This window comes from Cinclus cinclus, chromosome 1 (genome assembly GCF_963662255.1).
Source record: "Cinclus cinclus chromosome 1, bCinCin1.1, whole genome shotgun sequence".
NCBI lineage: Eukaryota > Metazoa > Chordata > Aves > Passeriformes > Cinclidae > Cinclus > Cinclus cinclus.
The window spans coordinates 39055248-39072002 of NC_085046.1; the positions used below are offsets into that span (position 1 = coordinate 39055248).

At 34.8% G+C, this 16755-nt stretch overlaps 1 protein-coding gene across 1 annotated transcript in view; it reads right to left on the reverse strand.

The window, feature by feature from the left end:
• NEK10 (NIMA related kinase 10) overlaps positions 1-16755 on the reverse strand; it is a 76312-nt gene that overhangs the window by 36677 nt on the left and 22880 nt on the right. Inside the window, 2 exon segments of the mRNA XM_062502783.1 lie at positions 11955-12048; positions 16507-16581. Of these exon segments, the coding sequence (XP_062358767.1) occupies positions 11955-12048; positions 16507-16581 (169 nt within the window).

Sequence of the window (16755 nt, forward strand, 5' to 3'; positions counted from 1 at the left end):
AGGAACATTTTTAACAGACATTTAAACAGAGTGTATCTGAGTCCAGCAGTACCACACATCTATATGAAAGATGACTATCCTCACTAGATTAGCTCGTGTTCACATCAGTTATTAATGGACAAAAGTTCCAAAATTAAGGAAGAAGTCCTAAATTTGGAGAGGGAGGAAAAGAGGAGATGAGAGAATGATGTTTTCAAAACAGCGTTAATTTTCTAGAGCCTCTGAAGCTTCTAAAGAATATGATCAGTACTATCAGGCTGACTTTACATGGGATACAACCAGTAAAGATTTCCCAAGGTGGACAGAACTTCAATAAGCCTTTCATGACTTATCTTGGTGCAGTGTTCACTGGTGCTTCCAACAGGTGTAAGAACACACTGGTCTATGTCACCCTGCAGTAGGAGGAGTACTTGCAGATGAGACTAGTTTTCAACTAGACAGTTCGGAATTAATGAAAACAGCAGCAATTCTTCAAGACTGACTCCCAGAGAAGGTGATGTTTACAATGAAAGGCTGAACAAAGAATCATCCGCCAGTGCCAAAGATTTTAACAATGACAGTTACTCTTTCAGTCTTTAACATAACTTCAATTAATTTCTTAAATGTTGATGGAGATTCCAGCAGTAGGTATTAGCTATACAAATACTCACACCTAGAAACCATAACTATTTCAGGAAACAATCCAAGATGAAAATAGCTGGAAACTACCAAAGTATCCAATATGCTTATTCCATCCTTCCTTACCTTCCTTAGATTGATTTTTTTTTTCCCCCACTGCTGGAGACAGGACAGTAGGAGAGATAGTAGACCAGCTTGCCATAATGATCATTGGGGGATTTTTGTTCCTCTGGTCCCAAACACTAAAAGAGTCTCTACAACTTCTATTAACTCCAGGTAAGTAAATATCTTTGTTAAAATATCTATATAATACTTGCTTCCAATGGATAGCCTTACTACTTGCTGGCAGGACTCACAAAGCAGAGAAAGGGATGTTCAGAGTCTTTGTACCTATGACTGCCACAATTCACCATAAAAATGTAACTGCTGTTCCCTGGCCAAGATAAACAGGAATTTATTCAGTAGTGTCTTGAAAGTCTTCAGAGGTAAAGACTACACAACCTCTCACTTCTGTATTTGATTGTAACAATGAAGAAAAAAACCCTAAATGTATCAAGTTAGTATCTCTTCTGTTTCAATTAGTGTTTATTTTCTCAGAAAAAATTCCAAGACCATGAATTTCATCACAAAGAATGAGAAAATTGCTTGCATTGGACACCATTCCTAGGTTTCTATAAACCCGTCTTCATTTTACCAAACTACTGCAGGATAATTTGTGAGTGTTTGGAGACCACTGTGAAAAAACCCTACATTTACTCTATAATCAGTTCTCTGTGTGACAGAAAGAAGGGGGAATAATACAAGGGAGGATAAAAAAAAAAAAAAAGCACCAGCATAATCCCAAAATAAAAAATAGAACAGCAGTCTCTGCATTTAACAATTTTTCTCTGGATAGTTTTCTGCAAGCTACAGATACATGTTCATTATCATAGCTTCATAATTCCCACTAAAACCAATGGAAGAAGAAACAGAAGCCACAAAACTGACAGTTTGAATAAAGAGTTTCTGTGAATATTGCTAAAGCTATTTGCATTTCTCACCCACATAAAGAATTCAACACAAGGCTTTTGGGGATATTCTGTGTATCCCTTGAGTGATGAAGCAGGAACAGGATTTTCAATCACTAGTTAAAATTTTACCTTCACAGTTTTCTATTTTGAAATGGAAAAAGGATGGCCAAGTAAGTTTATAATAATTTATTATGTTGTTATCTAACTTGCTATCATTTTTCTCCATACAAATTATGTTAAATATTTTTTGGGAAAGAAAATATATATATAATTTATTATTCACAGACATCTTTTCAGATATCATACACTTCTACTGACACTTAGGAAAAAAAATTCATCACTTATTCATTGGTTCCACTACATCTTAAAAGGTACAAGGGTAGGAAAAAAAATTACTACCTTCAGATGGCAATTTTACTATGTGATAAATCCTCATACCACCAGGTGAGGAATGTGATTTTAAAGTGGGTGAAGTCAGCTAAGAGAGGCCACTTTCATGTGTATAATTGCTCTCTCATCAGTGTAATCTCAACAGCTTCATTTCCTAGTCCAACCATTGCCTGTCTCTGCCCAGAAAACTCATCTATATTAATATAATTTTCTCTATAGAGGCAAAACTAATCCACAGTTAGTGAAAGGCCTCTAATAGCTGTAGGATACAGCAGACTGCATAATTCCTGCATTATGTTTTCACTAATATCTTCCCAAAAAAAACACCCTGGTTTGATGTGGAAGGACACTTTTCACTGCAAATAGTTGGAAATTTGTGTAGTCTATCTCAAATGTTAATGAGCATTGAGAAGCATGTAAAAACAAGATCCCAGTAAGAAACCAGTGTAAATTTCAGTTACACTGCTGTTGATCAACAGTTTAGAGAATTCACTAACTCACTGATTCCTTTCAACAAAATTCAGTGCCTCTCTGTTTGAAATAATTGAGAATTTCACCATTTACTTTCCTGGGTTTTTTATTTTATGTTTTTGAAAATAAAGATATGGACATCCAGTTAACATTCAGCAACAGATTTGTATTTCTTTAAATTTACAGACCTTCAAGCTTTTATGTGTGCCAACTTTACAAAATATTGCTTAGGAATGCCAAACATATTAACTTTGAAAAATAACTTATGATCTCTAGCATTGTAATAAGACATTGTTCTAGCACACATGAAAAACTGCCACCAACTCACTCTAATTCACCCTTGTCACATATGAATATAAATCAAGTGATATTTTTTAAAGGTTTATTCTATTGTTCTTTACTCCTATGGCTTTGTTAAACAAAGACAAAGAAACAAATACCTTCTTCACACCTAAATCATTAAATACCCACGGTGAAAGTATGTTCAGAGCACAAGAACCTCTTCCCAATTCCTAAGTGCCAAGACCTTTTTCCCCCATGAAAAACTTACAGGGTCTGCTCTCCTGTGCCAACAGAAGTACTTCTTCAGCTGCTTTACACGTCAAAGACCTAAAATATTTTTAAGCCAGCTCAGTCCTCTAGTATAGCTCATCATTATATGTTTACACAAGTGCTTGTGTTTGCCCTGGAGTGCGGCTGGTTTAGGTTGGGTGGTTGTTGTCACAATTGGACTTTTTTTGCTTTGAATCATTTCATTGACACAGTTTATATCACAGCCTCAAAAACAACTGGTAGACAGAATTTTGGGAGGCTTTTTCTATGGAAGAGAGATACTAAATAGAACTGCCAAGAAGTCAGCTTTAGAAATATAAAATCAGCTTTCACTGAAACACAACTTTCAGTTTTACCCTTAGCTTATAATGCTCAACTGAAACTCTCTTTTACCTTTACTAAGAAAATTAAGTCAATCAAAATGTAACTTTACAAGAAAATGTATAAAAAAAACCTTCAGCATATTGATTAACAGTTCCTCTTTCTGGGCATAATGCCTATATGAAAAGCTGCTGAAAAGAGCAGAAGACAAATACTTGGGTTTGTTATTGCTTACAAGGGCTTACAGAGAGCCAAGGCCTCTTCTGCTTTTTGTACTGCTACGCTGGCAAGGAAGTTGGGAGTGCATGGGAGGTTGGAAAGAGACAGAATGGGGCAGGTGACCCAATCTGACCAAAGGGATATTCCAGACTATACAACATCATGCTTAGCATATACAGAAGGAGGAAGGGAGGGGCATTTGGAATGATGACATTTGTCTGCCCAAGTAGCTTGTTACATGTGATGGAACCCTGCTCTCCTGGATGGTTGAACACCTGCCTGCCCATGGGAGGCAGTGAATTAATTCCTTGCTTTGCTCTGTTTGCGTGCCTGGCTTTTGCTTTTCCTATTAAACTGTCTTTATTTCAACACATGAGTTTTTCAGTTTTCACCCTTCTGATTCTCTCCCCAGTCCCACTGGTGGCTGCATGGGGCTTGCTTGGTGGCTGGAGTTAAACCATGACACAGATCTACTGGCAATGTTTTCTGCCCCTCATCAGGATGGGGTGTATAGGAATATTGGGAAAATATCCCATACAGATACAATTCCATTTGAATTTGGCCTTCTTGTCTATATACCATATTTGTTGTACTGGAGAAAAACTTGCTAGGAGTCAGTGTGTAAAACTACTATTCTTTCTAGGCCTTAATGAATTTTTTCAATTGTTTCAAGGACAATTTCAAAAGCTTTTCAGCCTCTATTCGAAAAAGTGATGTTTACATCAAGCCAATTCTTTCTTCAATTTTCTTACTATTACTAAAGAATATTACTAAAGAATACACCTATCTAATTGAACTCAAAATGTGCACAGCTGTTTTGACTTTTTTATGCTTCTGAATTTTCAAAATTATTATATGCATCTCTGAGTAAGTTATAAGGACAAATCAAAGTAACATTAATTTGCAATTTAGTGTTCAAGTATCACATACAGAAGTTCTGGAAGGCTTAAAACAGAAAAACACATTAAAGTTCTAATTTACATCTATTATTCCTTCAGTCACATCATGGAAATAAATCTAAAACAAGAGGAAGTATGAGCCACGTTCTGAAACTCACAAAAAGTAAAATTTCCCTTTGATGTGATTTGTTATTTATATTATCAAAACCAGGAATCACTACACAGTCCACACACATGATGTTATACATTTATACAAAAACACCTAGTGTATTGTTAAACTGTCAGTTTTAAAAGAAACGCTGTAGACAAATTGTATCTGTAAGCTGTGGCAAAGTGCTCTCCATACACATAAAAACCTGAACCACTCATATTCTAAAAAAGGTACTCCTAACATGCATCTGGCAAATTCTTCTAAGAAGAGTTTCCTTCCAGCTAGAGGTATTTCACTGAATTAATATCCAAATTTCCTATAAAATAATTCTTACGGAACTGCCTTAAATCTGTAACTGTATAAACAGCTCAAGAAAATATATTTTTTTTCCTTTTATCTGTGGAAGAGAAATCTGAACAGTTGAAAAACAGTAAAGGATTTTGCTTACTGAGATGCATGCTTTTTGGAATGAACTTCATTCAGTGCCTTTATCAGGCTTAAAAGCTGGATAACCAAGCTTATCAAGGAATTGCATGAATATTTATTTACATTTTAGAGGGAGAGGTGGAAAAGTAAGTATCTGCAAAAAGACAACACAAGCTGTAGCAAATCCTATTCTACAACAGCTCTAAAATAAACCTAGATGGCTGATAACTGATTTCAAAAAGGTGTCATTTCATCTAACTTTTAACTCCTCTAAGACATTTATGCTAAGATCCGTCTGTAGCAAATGAAGAGAGACACACATCAGGTGGTTGATTCATCTCATCAACTAAACATAAATTTTTAAGATAGATCGGATGAAATTCATTATTGGAATGCCTATTTTTTCCTATTACTTTCAGTAATCATCTAGCTGCCTGCCTTGAATAAGATTCCCAGCTTTTAAATTGCTGCATATAAGCAAGATGAATCCCAGCCACACAGAGACTTGTTTCTGATAGTAACTTGTGTCTCACAGTAAGGTATGAATTAGATGATTTTGCAAGTATTTGGATTTGCTGGAAACTAATATACAAGATAATTAACTAATAACAAGTTTTCTGTCTAGCAATCACATTCAGTATAGATTAAATGAAAAAACACAACCAACCAGAAAAAATCAGAGATATGCAAATTTTACCTGAATAAGATGGTGACTTCATTGTTTTCTTTTGCACAGAGTATAAAATTGTCAAATCTAAAAAAGTATGTTGATCCAGATGCTCCCAATAACCCTCACAAAAGTCAATACATTAAATAAGCACACAGGCTCATAACATAATAATACATACATATTTCATTGTATTTTTTATTAAATGTATTGCTTCCTAGGCCACTTACAAATAGCAGCTGAAAAACTAAGGTTATGTCAGAACTGAGCAAAGACTAAAGAAAAGGAAGGAAGAGATTTGAGACACCACCTCACTCTGTTCAGCTGACTAACCAACCATAGCAATGGGCACCCTTGAGAAATAGACTAGAAGCAAAATAGGACATAATACCTAAATGGAACTGTCACATGATCCTGCAATGAGAAAAATATTTAATTTTACGGTTTTCTTCTCCAAATTCTGTCTAAAAATAATTTCAGGAATAAGATAAAGCTTTTATCAATTCTTCTTGAGATAGGAAGTAAAAAGAGAATCAACATACACATTAATCTGTAAATAACCATCAACAAAAAACCTACCCACAAATTACATTTACATATCCTTCTTCTCCCAATTTAACAATTTGGCACCTTGCTCTCTGTAAAAATACACAGACTATTTGTCTGCAAGTGGGATAACATATTTATTAGCACTGTATTACCTCTCTAGTCATAAAATCATTTACCCCTGATTGTTAGATTAAATTGTGGAGAACCTAGAGAGATACTGGGCAGTAACCCAGGAAAACAGCTTCCTTCAGCAGAATATAACAAACGCAGACATATGGGTCTCTCTGAAATCACAGGGTATTTAAATTCAAACTCCTTCAGTTGGAATAGATAGAACAAACCAAGGAAAGACTAGGTTTGAACGATCCTTGATAGAGCTTTGAACTCTGGCTTCTATGAAAAAGTAAGCAACCGAACAAAGGCCACACCAGAAACTAAATCCCAAGACCCAAACAAAAAGATAAAACAGTTTCAACTGATCATCAAAGAAATGGTAAAAGAGCAAATAGGCTCTTTAGGAAACATCTAAGACAGCAAGATGGCACATAATGGCACAAGAAATTCAAACAGAACACTATATACTGAGCAGCAAAGTAAAGTGAAACTAGAAATAATAAGATATAGAAATAATAAGGATTTTCCAAGACACTAATAGAGCTAACATTTGAATATAGAGCAGAATGGGAAAGGCAGAAATAAACTCACAAAAACTATTCTAAGTCCTGCAGTTCAGATGTCATAAGAACATAGTTTATCTTAATGTAGCTTATTTAACATTACCTAAAATAAAAATGAAAGAATTCGAGAAAACAAATGCCAATAACATTAGACTAAATGATATTTACAAAATGATAAATTGGTTTGATGAAAAGACTAATCTTATCCTAATAAAAGTATTAATTCATTATCATTATTATCTCTTCCAAAGAGGTAATAAAATAATAATTATTATAGATTAAAATAATTGCTGTACAATTTCGATAAGTTCTGCAGAAATAACTATTTCCAAGAAGTACATTGTTGATTTATAGTGTATTATGGTAGTAGAGCAGTATTTTTTTCCCCCTTCAAGATAGCAGTCTAAAGTCACCACGAAAACTATAAAATTATTACATGCTACACCTCACCCCTCAGCATTAAAGTAAATTTTTAGAAGCTGGACCAGCACCACTCACTTGATAGAAAAGTACAGAAAACTGTTTTCACACTCCCTTTCATGTAAACAACCTGTGCTATGACTTTAAGCTACTCACAAGCCTTACAACTTACAACTCTCCTCTAAGCAGAATAGGAAAAATATATAGCAAGTCCACCTCACTTCCAAAGTAGCCTGCTTTCTTTCAGTCCAAGATTTTTTTTTCTTTCTCTCCTGTCTACTATTAAGTTATCTCTTATGGTGAGACTTGTATAATTACCACTGGAACGTTTTTCCAGATATAAATACAGATATATTCATGATTTCTTACTTTGTTTCAGGTAATTTCCAGTTTTACTCCCAAGTATAATGCTATCTCACATGGGACATGGGATTAAGTACATTTCAAATGTCAGGTGACAGTAAACTAGTTAAACTTCTTACTTCATAGTAACTGTATAAAATTTAATCATTTGAATATCTTTTTGCAAGGCAGTCTCGGCCAAGTACTTTTAATACCTGTAAGTACTTTAAACTTCTTCTTTGAGGTTCAACCAGGTGTCTTTTAAGTCTCGGGGTGACCATAATGAAACAGTGTTCTACACAGAGCTGTCCTGTGGGTTACACACGGGGACAGTACTGCCTGCCTGTCCAGCCTATGTTGTCTCTGTGGATTCTATCTCCAATTGCACTGGACTTTTTGCTGACACACATTATTATAAACTTATGTCTACTCTACAACCAAACTTTCGCAATTGTGTTTCCTTGCTATCTTTCGTTCTCAGAGTGATCACTCGTATTAAACAACTTTCAGAAGATCCTCTGGTAAAAAAAAAAAAAAATCAGTATTAATATAGTGAAAGGATTATTTATTTTTTTTAAGCTTTCTGTTCAAATCAGCAAATCCCCTCCAGGAGTCATCTGTTCCATGAATGCCAAAACTAGCACAAGACCAGTTTTTTGTTTTCCCTCACCATTACACAGTACCTTCAGTTTCCTATTCTCTTGATTATCTAAACACACTGGACTACTATCACACAGCAGCATACACTGCAGCTTATTTGGAAGGTAACATTTCAGCTGAGTTTAAAACCTTTTCTCTCCAAGATTGAATTGTTTCATTACTTGCTACCCATCATCAAATTTTTCAGAAACAGTGAAACAACCTAAACTCTCAAACTTGCTTGAAATCGGTGAAATGTTTCAGATTTTATTTATTCCCAGAAAGTACTGCTGGGAAATCTGGTAATCAGTTTGACCATATATCATCATAAAGGCCAAAACTTAAGTGTATATGAAAATACAACACACTCCCTCATCTTAAATAACCTTTCCCAACAAAAAAAAAATGCTTTAAATAAGTGAAAATATTATGTCACCACAATAAGCAATGCAAGTACTCCAGGTCTTGACATAAGAAATCATACCAGAATATTGATTTATGCAATCCTCTCACAAGGTATGGTTATAAACAGAAGCAGTGGCTATTACTAGAAAAGATATCTGGTTAACATAACACAGTATACAGACAGAGTGTGTAGTCCATAAACAGAAAAAAATACCAAAGAATATTTTCTCCTCCACGGCAGAGAAGATGAGCGACACAAGTAAAATAGTACCTCCAATCACCACTGAAACAGGAGTTTCCCATTTGGGAATGGGAGATACTATTTTACTTGGGAATTTCCTCAAAACACCACAGCAAGAAAACTCCCCAACATTAGCACAAAAAGCTAAATAAGCAACATTAGTCTGTGCATCAGTTTTCTAACATTTGAAAACAATTTTGTTTCAGAAAGATCAAGTTAGCTCACCAACTAATGTAGAACTTTCTTGCCCACTTCTTAACTACATGTGAGGGATCTACTCATGGTTTCTCAACACCTTATAAAGATCAGATAAGTCTTCAAAGAATTATGATGTGAATCTCTATTCCATCCAATCTCAAAATTTACGTAATTTCCCAGATTTCATCTAAATTGTCTCCATACAATATAGATATTTTATATATACATATACAATTATATAAATATTTTGATCTGCTGGCAATATGTCCTCTCTTCCTAAATCACAGTCCTTTTTTTGAAACAAAGAAATGGAAGGTGTAAATGAAAGGAAACATCATTCTCTCTAACCATGGACAACTGCTCTGTTTCTTCTGGAAAGGCCTTTGAGACAGCATGATAATAAAAACTGTCACCACTAACTTGGAGCAGATTGTTTCTAGTGACTTATGAGCTGGGAAAAGACTTCAGCATTCATTACAAATTCCCTAAAACAGTCTTTTCCTCAACTTTTAATGTATTAAGTGGAAACACATCCTTCTAATATATTTTGTATTCTAAACATAGATATTGCTGGAGTTTTTAGTTCAGGGAGATAACCAATTAAAAGGAATTTAATCAGTGCAATAGTTGAATACAACCTAGTATGAAGTAAAATTAAAAACCATCACAATTACAAAGCCTAATTTTATAAGCCGCTCTGTAGACAGTGTCTGCAGTTTTTTTATGATGACACAAGGTTTGAAAAATTGCATTAGCCAATTGATTCAGTCAAGCCCAAATACAAATGTTTAGTACATACAGTGACATGTTCCTATCTGAACCATTCTGCATAACACTGCTTAGTCAAATTTAAACAAGAAGCATCAAATGCTACTTTTGACATTTATTGTTTTGTTTCTGTACTATATTGTCTGCTCCAAGAAGAGTGGGTTGCATCTCAAACTACTCAAAACTATTACCTGTGAATACAGAAGAAACCATTTCTGCAATTCTAAGATGAAAACACTCCCATGGCTTTCTCTTTTTGGTTTGGTCTGAGTTTTTTTGGTTCCTTGGTAGGTAGGCAGCCCTAACTTTTTGACTTCTCAATAACCTTTAACATCTACTTAAATCACACAAAAAAGTCCCACTAAAATTCTAGTCCAAGCACTACTTAAGTGCTATAGGCTCTATAGGCTTGTGCAAAAATACTGTCTCTTCACCTTATTCCTTGTGAACAGGTTTCCATTTCAGAAAGCCCACTGTTACACACATTACTAACTGAGCACCTTGAAGGCAGCCTCCAAGGCATGCTGTTGTTTGCAAAGCCTTATTAGTATTCTTAAATTAGCATGACATTGGAAAGACTAATATCTTAGCCTGTCATTTTAAATATTATTCAAGCATGAATTTTAAGTACAAAAACACCTGTACTGTATCCTTGCTCTCCTTTCTGACTGCAGACAGACAAGGATCACTGCTTCCATGATTTTGCCTGTGGAGTAGAAGTGACAAGTTATGTCCCAAAAGACCACTTACCTGTGAGACTGCAACAGGCAAGGGACATTTTATCCTCAATCCTGCATCCAAATAACTGGATAAATGAGTAGAAAAAAATCTGCCAAAGTTGTAGGTCTGATATGAACTTCCATGTGCAAAGACAAGGTAAGAAAATAATAAATACAGTATAAGCAAAAATTATATTTTTAAAAGTATTTAAATTTGCAGGACACTACACTCAAAAAAAAGTTTCCTACAAAATACTAAAACCCCAAAAGATATCAGTGAAAACAAAAGAGGCATCTAACAGAGGAAAAAGAATAAATAAACGTAGATGGGATAAGAAAAGTCACAATTCAGTGAACCTGAGGGCCACAGCCGCATGGTTGTGATGCCTCTGACACTTCTATTTTTAAACTGGTGTTTAAAAGGGCAGAAAAACTTCTCATCAACAGCTTCTCTTCCCAGTTATAAGTGAACAAAACAAATGGATTATTTCAGAGAAGCTGAAAAAGATGGCACATAACTAGTTACACCAAACTCTTACTAGATTTTATATACCCAAACCATCACTCACAGATCTAATATCACTCAGAGACTGTGCTATGTTTCAGGAACATTTGGAGAACCCATTAAGGCAGCCTTGCAATCCCCTTACCTTTGCTCACTGTGAACTATAAGTATGTGAACTATAAGTCTTCCAAGGTATGTGACTTGAATATTTAACATATTACAAGGTCTCACTCTTGAAGCCATTTTAGGGTTTAGGGATTTTTAGTGTCAATCATTATCATTCTAGCATCAAGAATTCACAAACAACAATTTCAAAAATGGTAAAATGAATTATGTTCAACTGCCAGATGCCTGAGATCTTGACTGAGTCTTAATTTAGAGGAGCAACCAGTAGCTCGCCTCATAGCTTGGGAACTTTTAATTGCTTATCACAGCCTACAGGCCAAACATTCTCACAGGTATAAAGCCATCACATGTGGTAGTGGTGGTGGTAACTGGTACTGTTTACATTCCTTGTTATACTTTAAACACACATTTGTTTATCTATAAGGCTATTCTATATCTAGATGAATAAGCTACTACACTGCTGCAGTTAGTACATTTTTGCACCAACTTAACCCACAGTAATCACCATGTGTTAAGAACAGACAACATCAAAATAGGCAGGCAACCAACTATTGTAGAGTAGCTTGTGACTTGCATCTTTTTCCTTACTCCATTGCAACTTCCCTATCTGTTCCAAGAGTAACCATGAAGATGGAAGTCACTGGACTAAAAGTTATATGCAGGAGTGAAGGATGGTTCCCACTACTGATTCAAGTTTGCAGTTTTCTTGCTTTTGCTTTGCAAGCCCAAAGTCAGCTACAATAATTTAAAAAAAATAAATAAAAAGACAAAATTATTCACATTTCAACAGCCACCTTCTCTGCATGACAATCAGTGCTCAGTCACAACAGCTGAAAAGTTGGGGGAGAGTGGAAAGAAGGTTTGGGACCTTTTTTTATCTTTTACATTTCACAGAACTGGACAATATTATCTTTTTATCTCCACATTCATCAGCAACTTACACTTGAATCAGACCTTTAAAAATACTATAAGCACATGTAATGGTTTCAATCTAAACTATATGACCAGTTTCAGGTTCCTATTAATACATTTCAATAAACTGTACAACAATGGTACAAATCTAATAAGCAGTGATCTCACACTAGTCTCTAATAATCTAAATTTATGGTAATTATTTTTCTTTCTTTGAAATTATGATAGTTGGGAAGTGTGGACTTTCCAAGTAATTCAATTTCAAGGAGCATGTGGTGGGGGGGGGTGTATCTAATAACTTGATAGTTCATGTTCAAAGATGGAATTTGGTATGAAATAATGGTGAATCTTAGCCTTACCTTGTGAAAAAATATGTAGATTTAGATGATCATGTAATTATGTTAACATAAATGCCTTGTGTAATTAACAGGTAGTCTTTCACAAAATGTCACACACAGTATTTAGAGATTATATTTTTAATCAAAGTTCAATGCAAGCAGCTCAAGTTTGTTTTTTCCAATTCAATACTCTACTGCTGCCTCCACACAACAATGCAGCTAAGATACATCACACTTCATTAAGTCCAAGCACCAAGAGCAGAAAAGATTGTCGTTCTTGATAAATCCTGTTAATAACTTTTGTATTGCAATACTACTTCAGAAGAAGATTTGTGTTGTAAATAATATTGTTTAAAATATTCTAAGACTTCTGTTCTACTTGGACATAGCCCGTAGCATGTCTATTCCAGGTGCTTTCACTGTGACACAGTTCATAAAAAATCTATTTAAAAATGTTACTGCTCATCAAAAGAAGCTGGAGATCAGAAGATATATAGGTAAGAAAAGTTAGTTTCTGTTGGCTCTTGCTCAGTGCAAGCCTTCAGGGTGTGAAAAGGAGCAGTTCTTCAATTCAGAAAGGGCCTTTGATAAGAAAGCCAAATCTAGACACACAAGTAACAGATCATTTTTCTTTGAACAAAATGTCCAAAGAAGGACTAGCTCTGCAGTGCTTGGAAAAACATAAATAGAAAGAATGCTAAATTAACAGGATAACCAAGAAGCCTCCCTCTTACCTTGAGTTAAGGCAGTCCTTAGGCAGTTCAATAAATATTAATACCCAATGGACAAGAGGTTTTTGCAGCGTTAATACTTCCCTGAATTAACTGGGGTGGATCATTCTAAATTCCTTCCTTTGGAATTCTTCAAATAATATTTGATGAAGGCAGAGTATTGAGACACTATAACAATTAATAAATGCAGATCCTGTTGCTTGAAAGATTTAGTAAAGGAAAGACGAGAGTTGAATATCTCAGTTCTGGAAATAGTAGTTTATTTTAATACAACATGAGTGATTATCTGGAGAGAAAGAAGAAAGCAAGAGGAAAATCAGCCAGATGGAGTAAATATATTCTCTTTGTTTTAAGCTCAGCTCCTCAGAAATGGAGGGATAAAACCCTTTCACTGGCAATTATTTTTCCGAATTCAGCAAAACTTTATTGACATCAGCAAGAAATTCCTCCATACAACTGGTGTTGCCAGAGCTATGGAATGCAAAGTCCAGGACAATCAGCTTTACATTAAGCATAATTTTTTCTTAGTTTTTTCAAGCCTATAATAGAGATATGAATAAAAATGAACTGCCAACTGTTGAACTGCATCAAACTAGTGATATTGCTTCTTTTAATTTATTTAAGCATCTGTCTTAAAAAATAAATAAATTGGTCAACCACTTTTAATACTCCGTGATTATTTGATATGTGATACCAAAAGTTGCTACAATAACTAAGAAACAAATGAAAAAACTTCTGAGAACTGTGACAGGTCTGTCTCATGTATTAAATGAAGATATGGCCAAATAGGAAGGTGACCCCTGTTAATTAGTTTAATTTTCATGTTTTTAAATTTGTTTAAAAATAGTCAAACAACCACACAAGACAATCCTCAAACAGGGAGAAAAATTAAACAATATGATGAATCCTTTAGATTCTGATCACCCTCTTCACTTTTTTCACTTGTTTACACTATGTTTAAATTTGCAGAATAAGTAATGATGAAGCAAGGTGGTTTCAAAAAAGATTAACAATCTGTGGAAGAGGGCATGAAGGAAAGACAGAACTATGAAAATAGGAGTAGGCTGACTAGGTTAGTACCTTAAGCTCCTACTGAATGGTTTCTGCAGCTTTCATAATAGCCAAATTATAGAACCTTTCTAAATCTTAGTAGTCTCTTCAAATGAGCATTTTAGATACCTGCAATGCCTTTTACTCTTTTTATTAAGCGAATCTGGATTTTCATTTGCTGTTTCATTTCCCAAAATTCTCACCTAAATTTAGCTTCTGCAGTACAATCAACACAAAAAATTATCCAGATACATCTTAACATTGACTTCATATTTGCAAGTTTGTTGCCTTTATTTATATCTGAACCCTATTTGAAAATGCCATTAATTTCTCCTAAAATCAAATATACACACAAAGACCAAAAGCACAGCAAGAAAGAATGTTAACAGAGTATCAAATTCACCCCATGAATGAACTTCAGACTTGCTCACATCATATTTTCACTGTGTACCCACTGAACAGCTTCTTCTTCTACCCTGAAGGGTTCAGGATGAGAAAAAAACCCTTTGTTTCTCTTCAGCAAGTTTGCAATTGTAATCAAACAGGTTTGTTAGCAAATTACTGAGTTACAGTGTTTTGGAGTACAAAATTAGATCTTTAATTTTATAGAAAATAAAAACATATGCTAAAATCAAGATAATTTGTAATTTAATCAACAGTAGTGCATATTTATTCTACTTTTCCTCATCAATAGAATGCAAACACAATTAACTTCACCTCAATCCCAAATAGATTGTTTAGCTATTCTATCATCCTCTTTTCTGTGTGCTTTTATTAATGCTTTGTAAACAATCTACTTCTAGTTTTGTGAAGCTTGTAACTTCAGCACTAGGAACCTAAGCACTGAACCACATTTAGAACTGAGATTTGTGGAGACATGTGCTCATGCTGTTAATTCATCAATTATTTTCAGAATGTTTGATTTACAGTGTGAATATAAAAAAGTAGATTTCACTCAGCCTATTATGAAAATAACTTTAAAAATAAAGTCCTGCAAGGACTTCCTTGAACCTCAGTGTGAAGGGCAGCGATTCTGATCATGAATATTACTTAAATGAACCACGTAACCTGCTAAAAAATAGCACTGATTCAAGTGAATCTGAGCTGTGAGTAACACACAACAGACACTGGTTATATCCACTTTATCTCAAGGCCACTGCTTCTCTGGGCATGGAACAGAATCCAGAGCCAAAATATATACCACACTCAACAAGCAAGTATTCTGAACTACAAAACTAACAGGTAGCTTTCTTCCAGCACTCAGCAATCCTTTGAACTTTACAAGTCATATTAAATTAGCCATTCTGACACCCCATGTCTGCCTGCTATGATTAGAAGTTTATCCAACAGGTGAGTGGTCTCAAAACTAGCATTCTGCTACTATATAATCCTAGGTTCAGACCCCTGCAGATCCTTCCAGCTGCTATTTTATCTTGCATATAAAACATTAAACAGAACATGCTTCCTAAAAGAGAGTATGGTACATTTCACAGTTCTCCTTGATATCAGCTCTGAAAGGTGTCCAAGTGATTCAACACAGCCCTCCAACCATCAAGGTCCACATCTTGCTGCAACTAAATGACACTGAGGAAAAGTGATGATCTACAGAGTCTTCTGTTTTGTCCTACAAACAGATGCAGCTATAGAGCTCTAGACAGAAATACACTGTCCTAGAAACAAAATACAGCTGCAGTAAAATATAGCTGCAATAAAAGCAGATACACATTTTCAATTTAGAACTGTAAATTCCCGATGTCTTTTATAAAAAGGCTAGGCAGATTAAAAGGAAAGTCACAGGTAATATTCAATGAATTTCTAAAACCCTATAACAAAACAACTTTCATTCAGGCTGCACCTAAAATTCCACCTTTCTGTGTGTGTGCCTGAAACAATACATCAGATTTTCAAACTGATCAGAGATATAGAGTTTTGGGAGTATTTTTTGATCAATTTAGAATTAGAAATTGCAGGTTGGTATGATTTAATATTTATATCTCCATAGCATTGGTAACTCAATCAATTATGATTACATGCTGTACCAGCAGAAGAGATGGCAGTTATGGACCCCTTCTTATGGAATTTATGCAAGAAATTAAACAGAAAATTAGTAGGGTGGGCAGTTCTAGAGACTGCAAAACAGCAACATGCTAAAAGTTCTCTACAGCCAGAAACAGCCTGACTAGGATCAGATTGCAAATGTCTGTTTACATTTCCAACAACACACAACTTTAAAGAGCCTGAAGAAGTTTAAGAAAATTCAAGTTTATTTGACTAGTGTAAAAGATGCACTGGGATATACAAAACAAATTATACAATCTTCACATTAGAATGAAGCACCTTCTGGGTTTAGAACTTTCATTTGTGTCTTGCATAAGTTTTAAAACAAAACAATAAAGAAAGATCTGAATAAA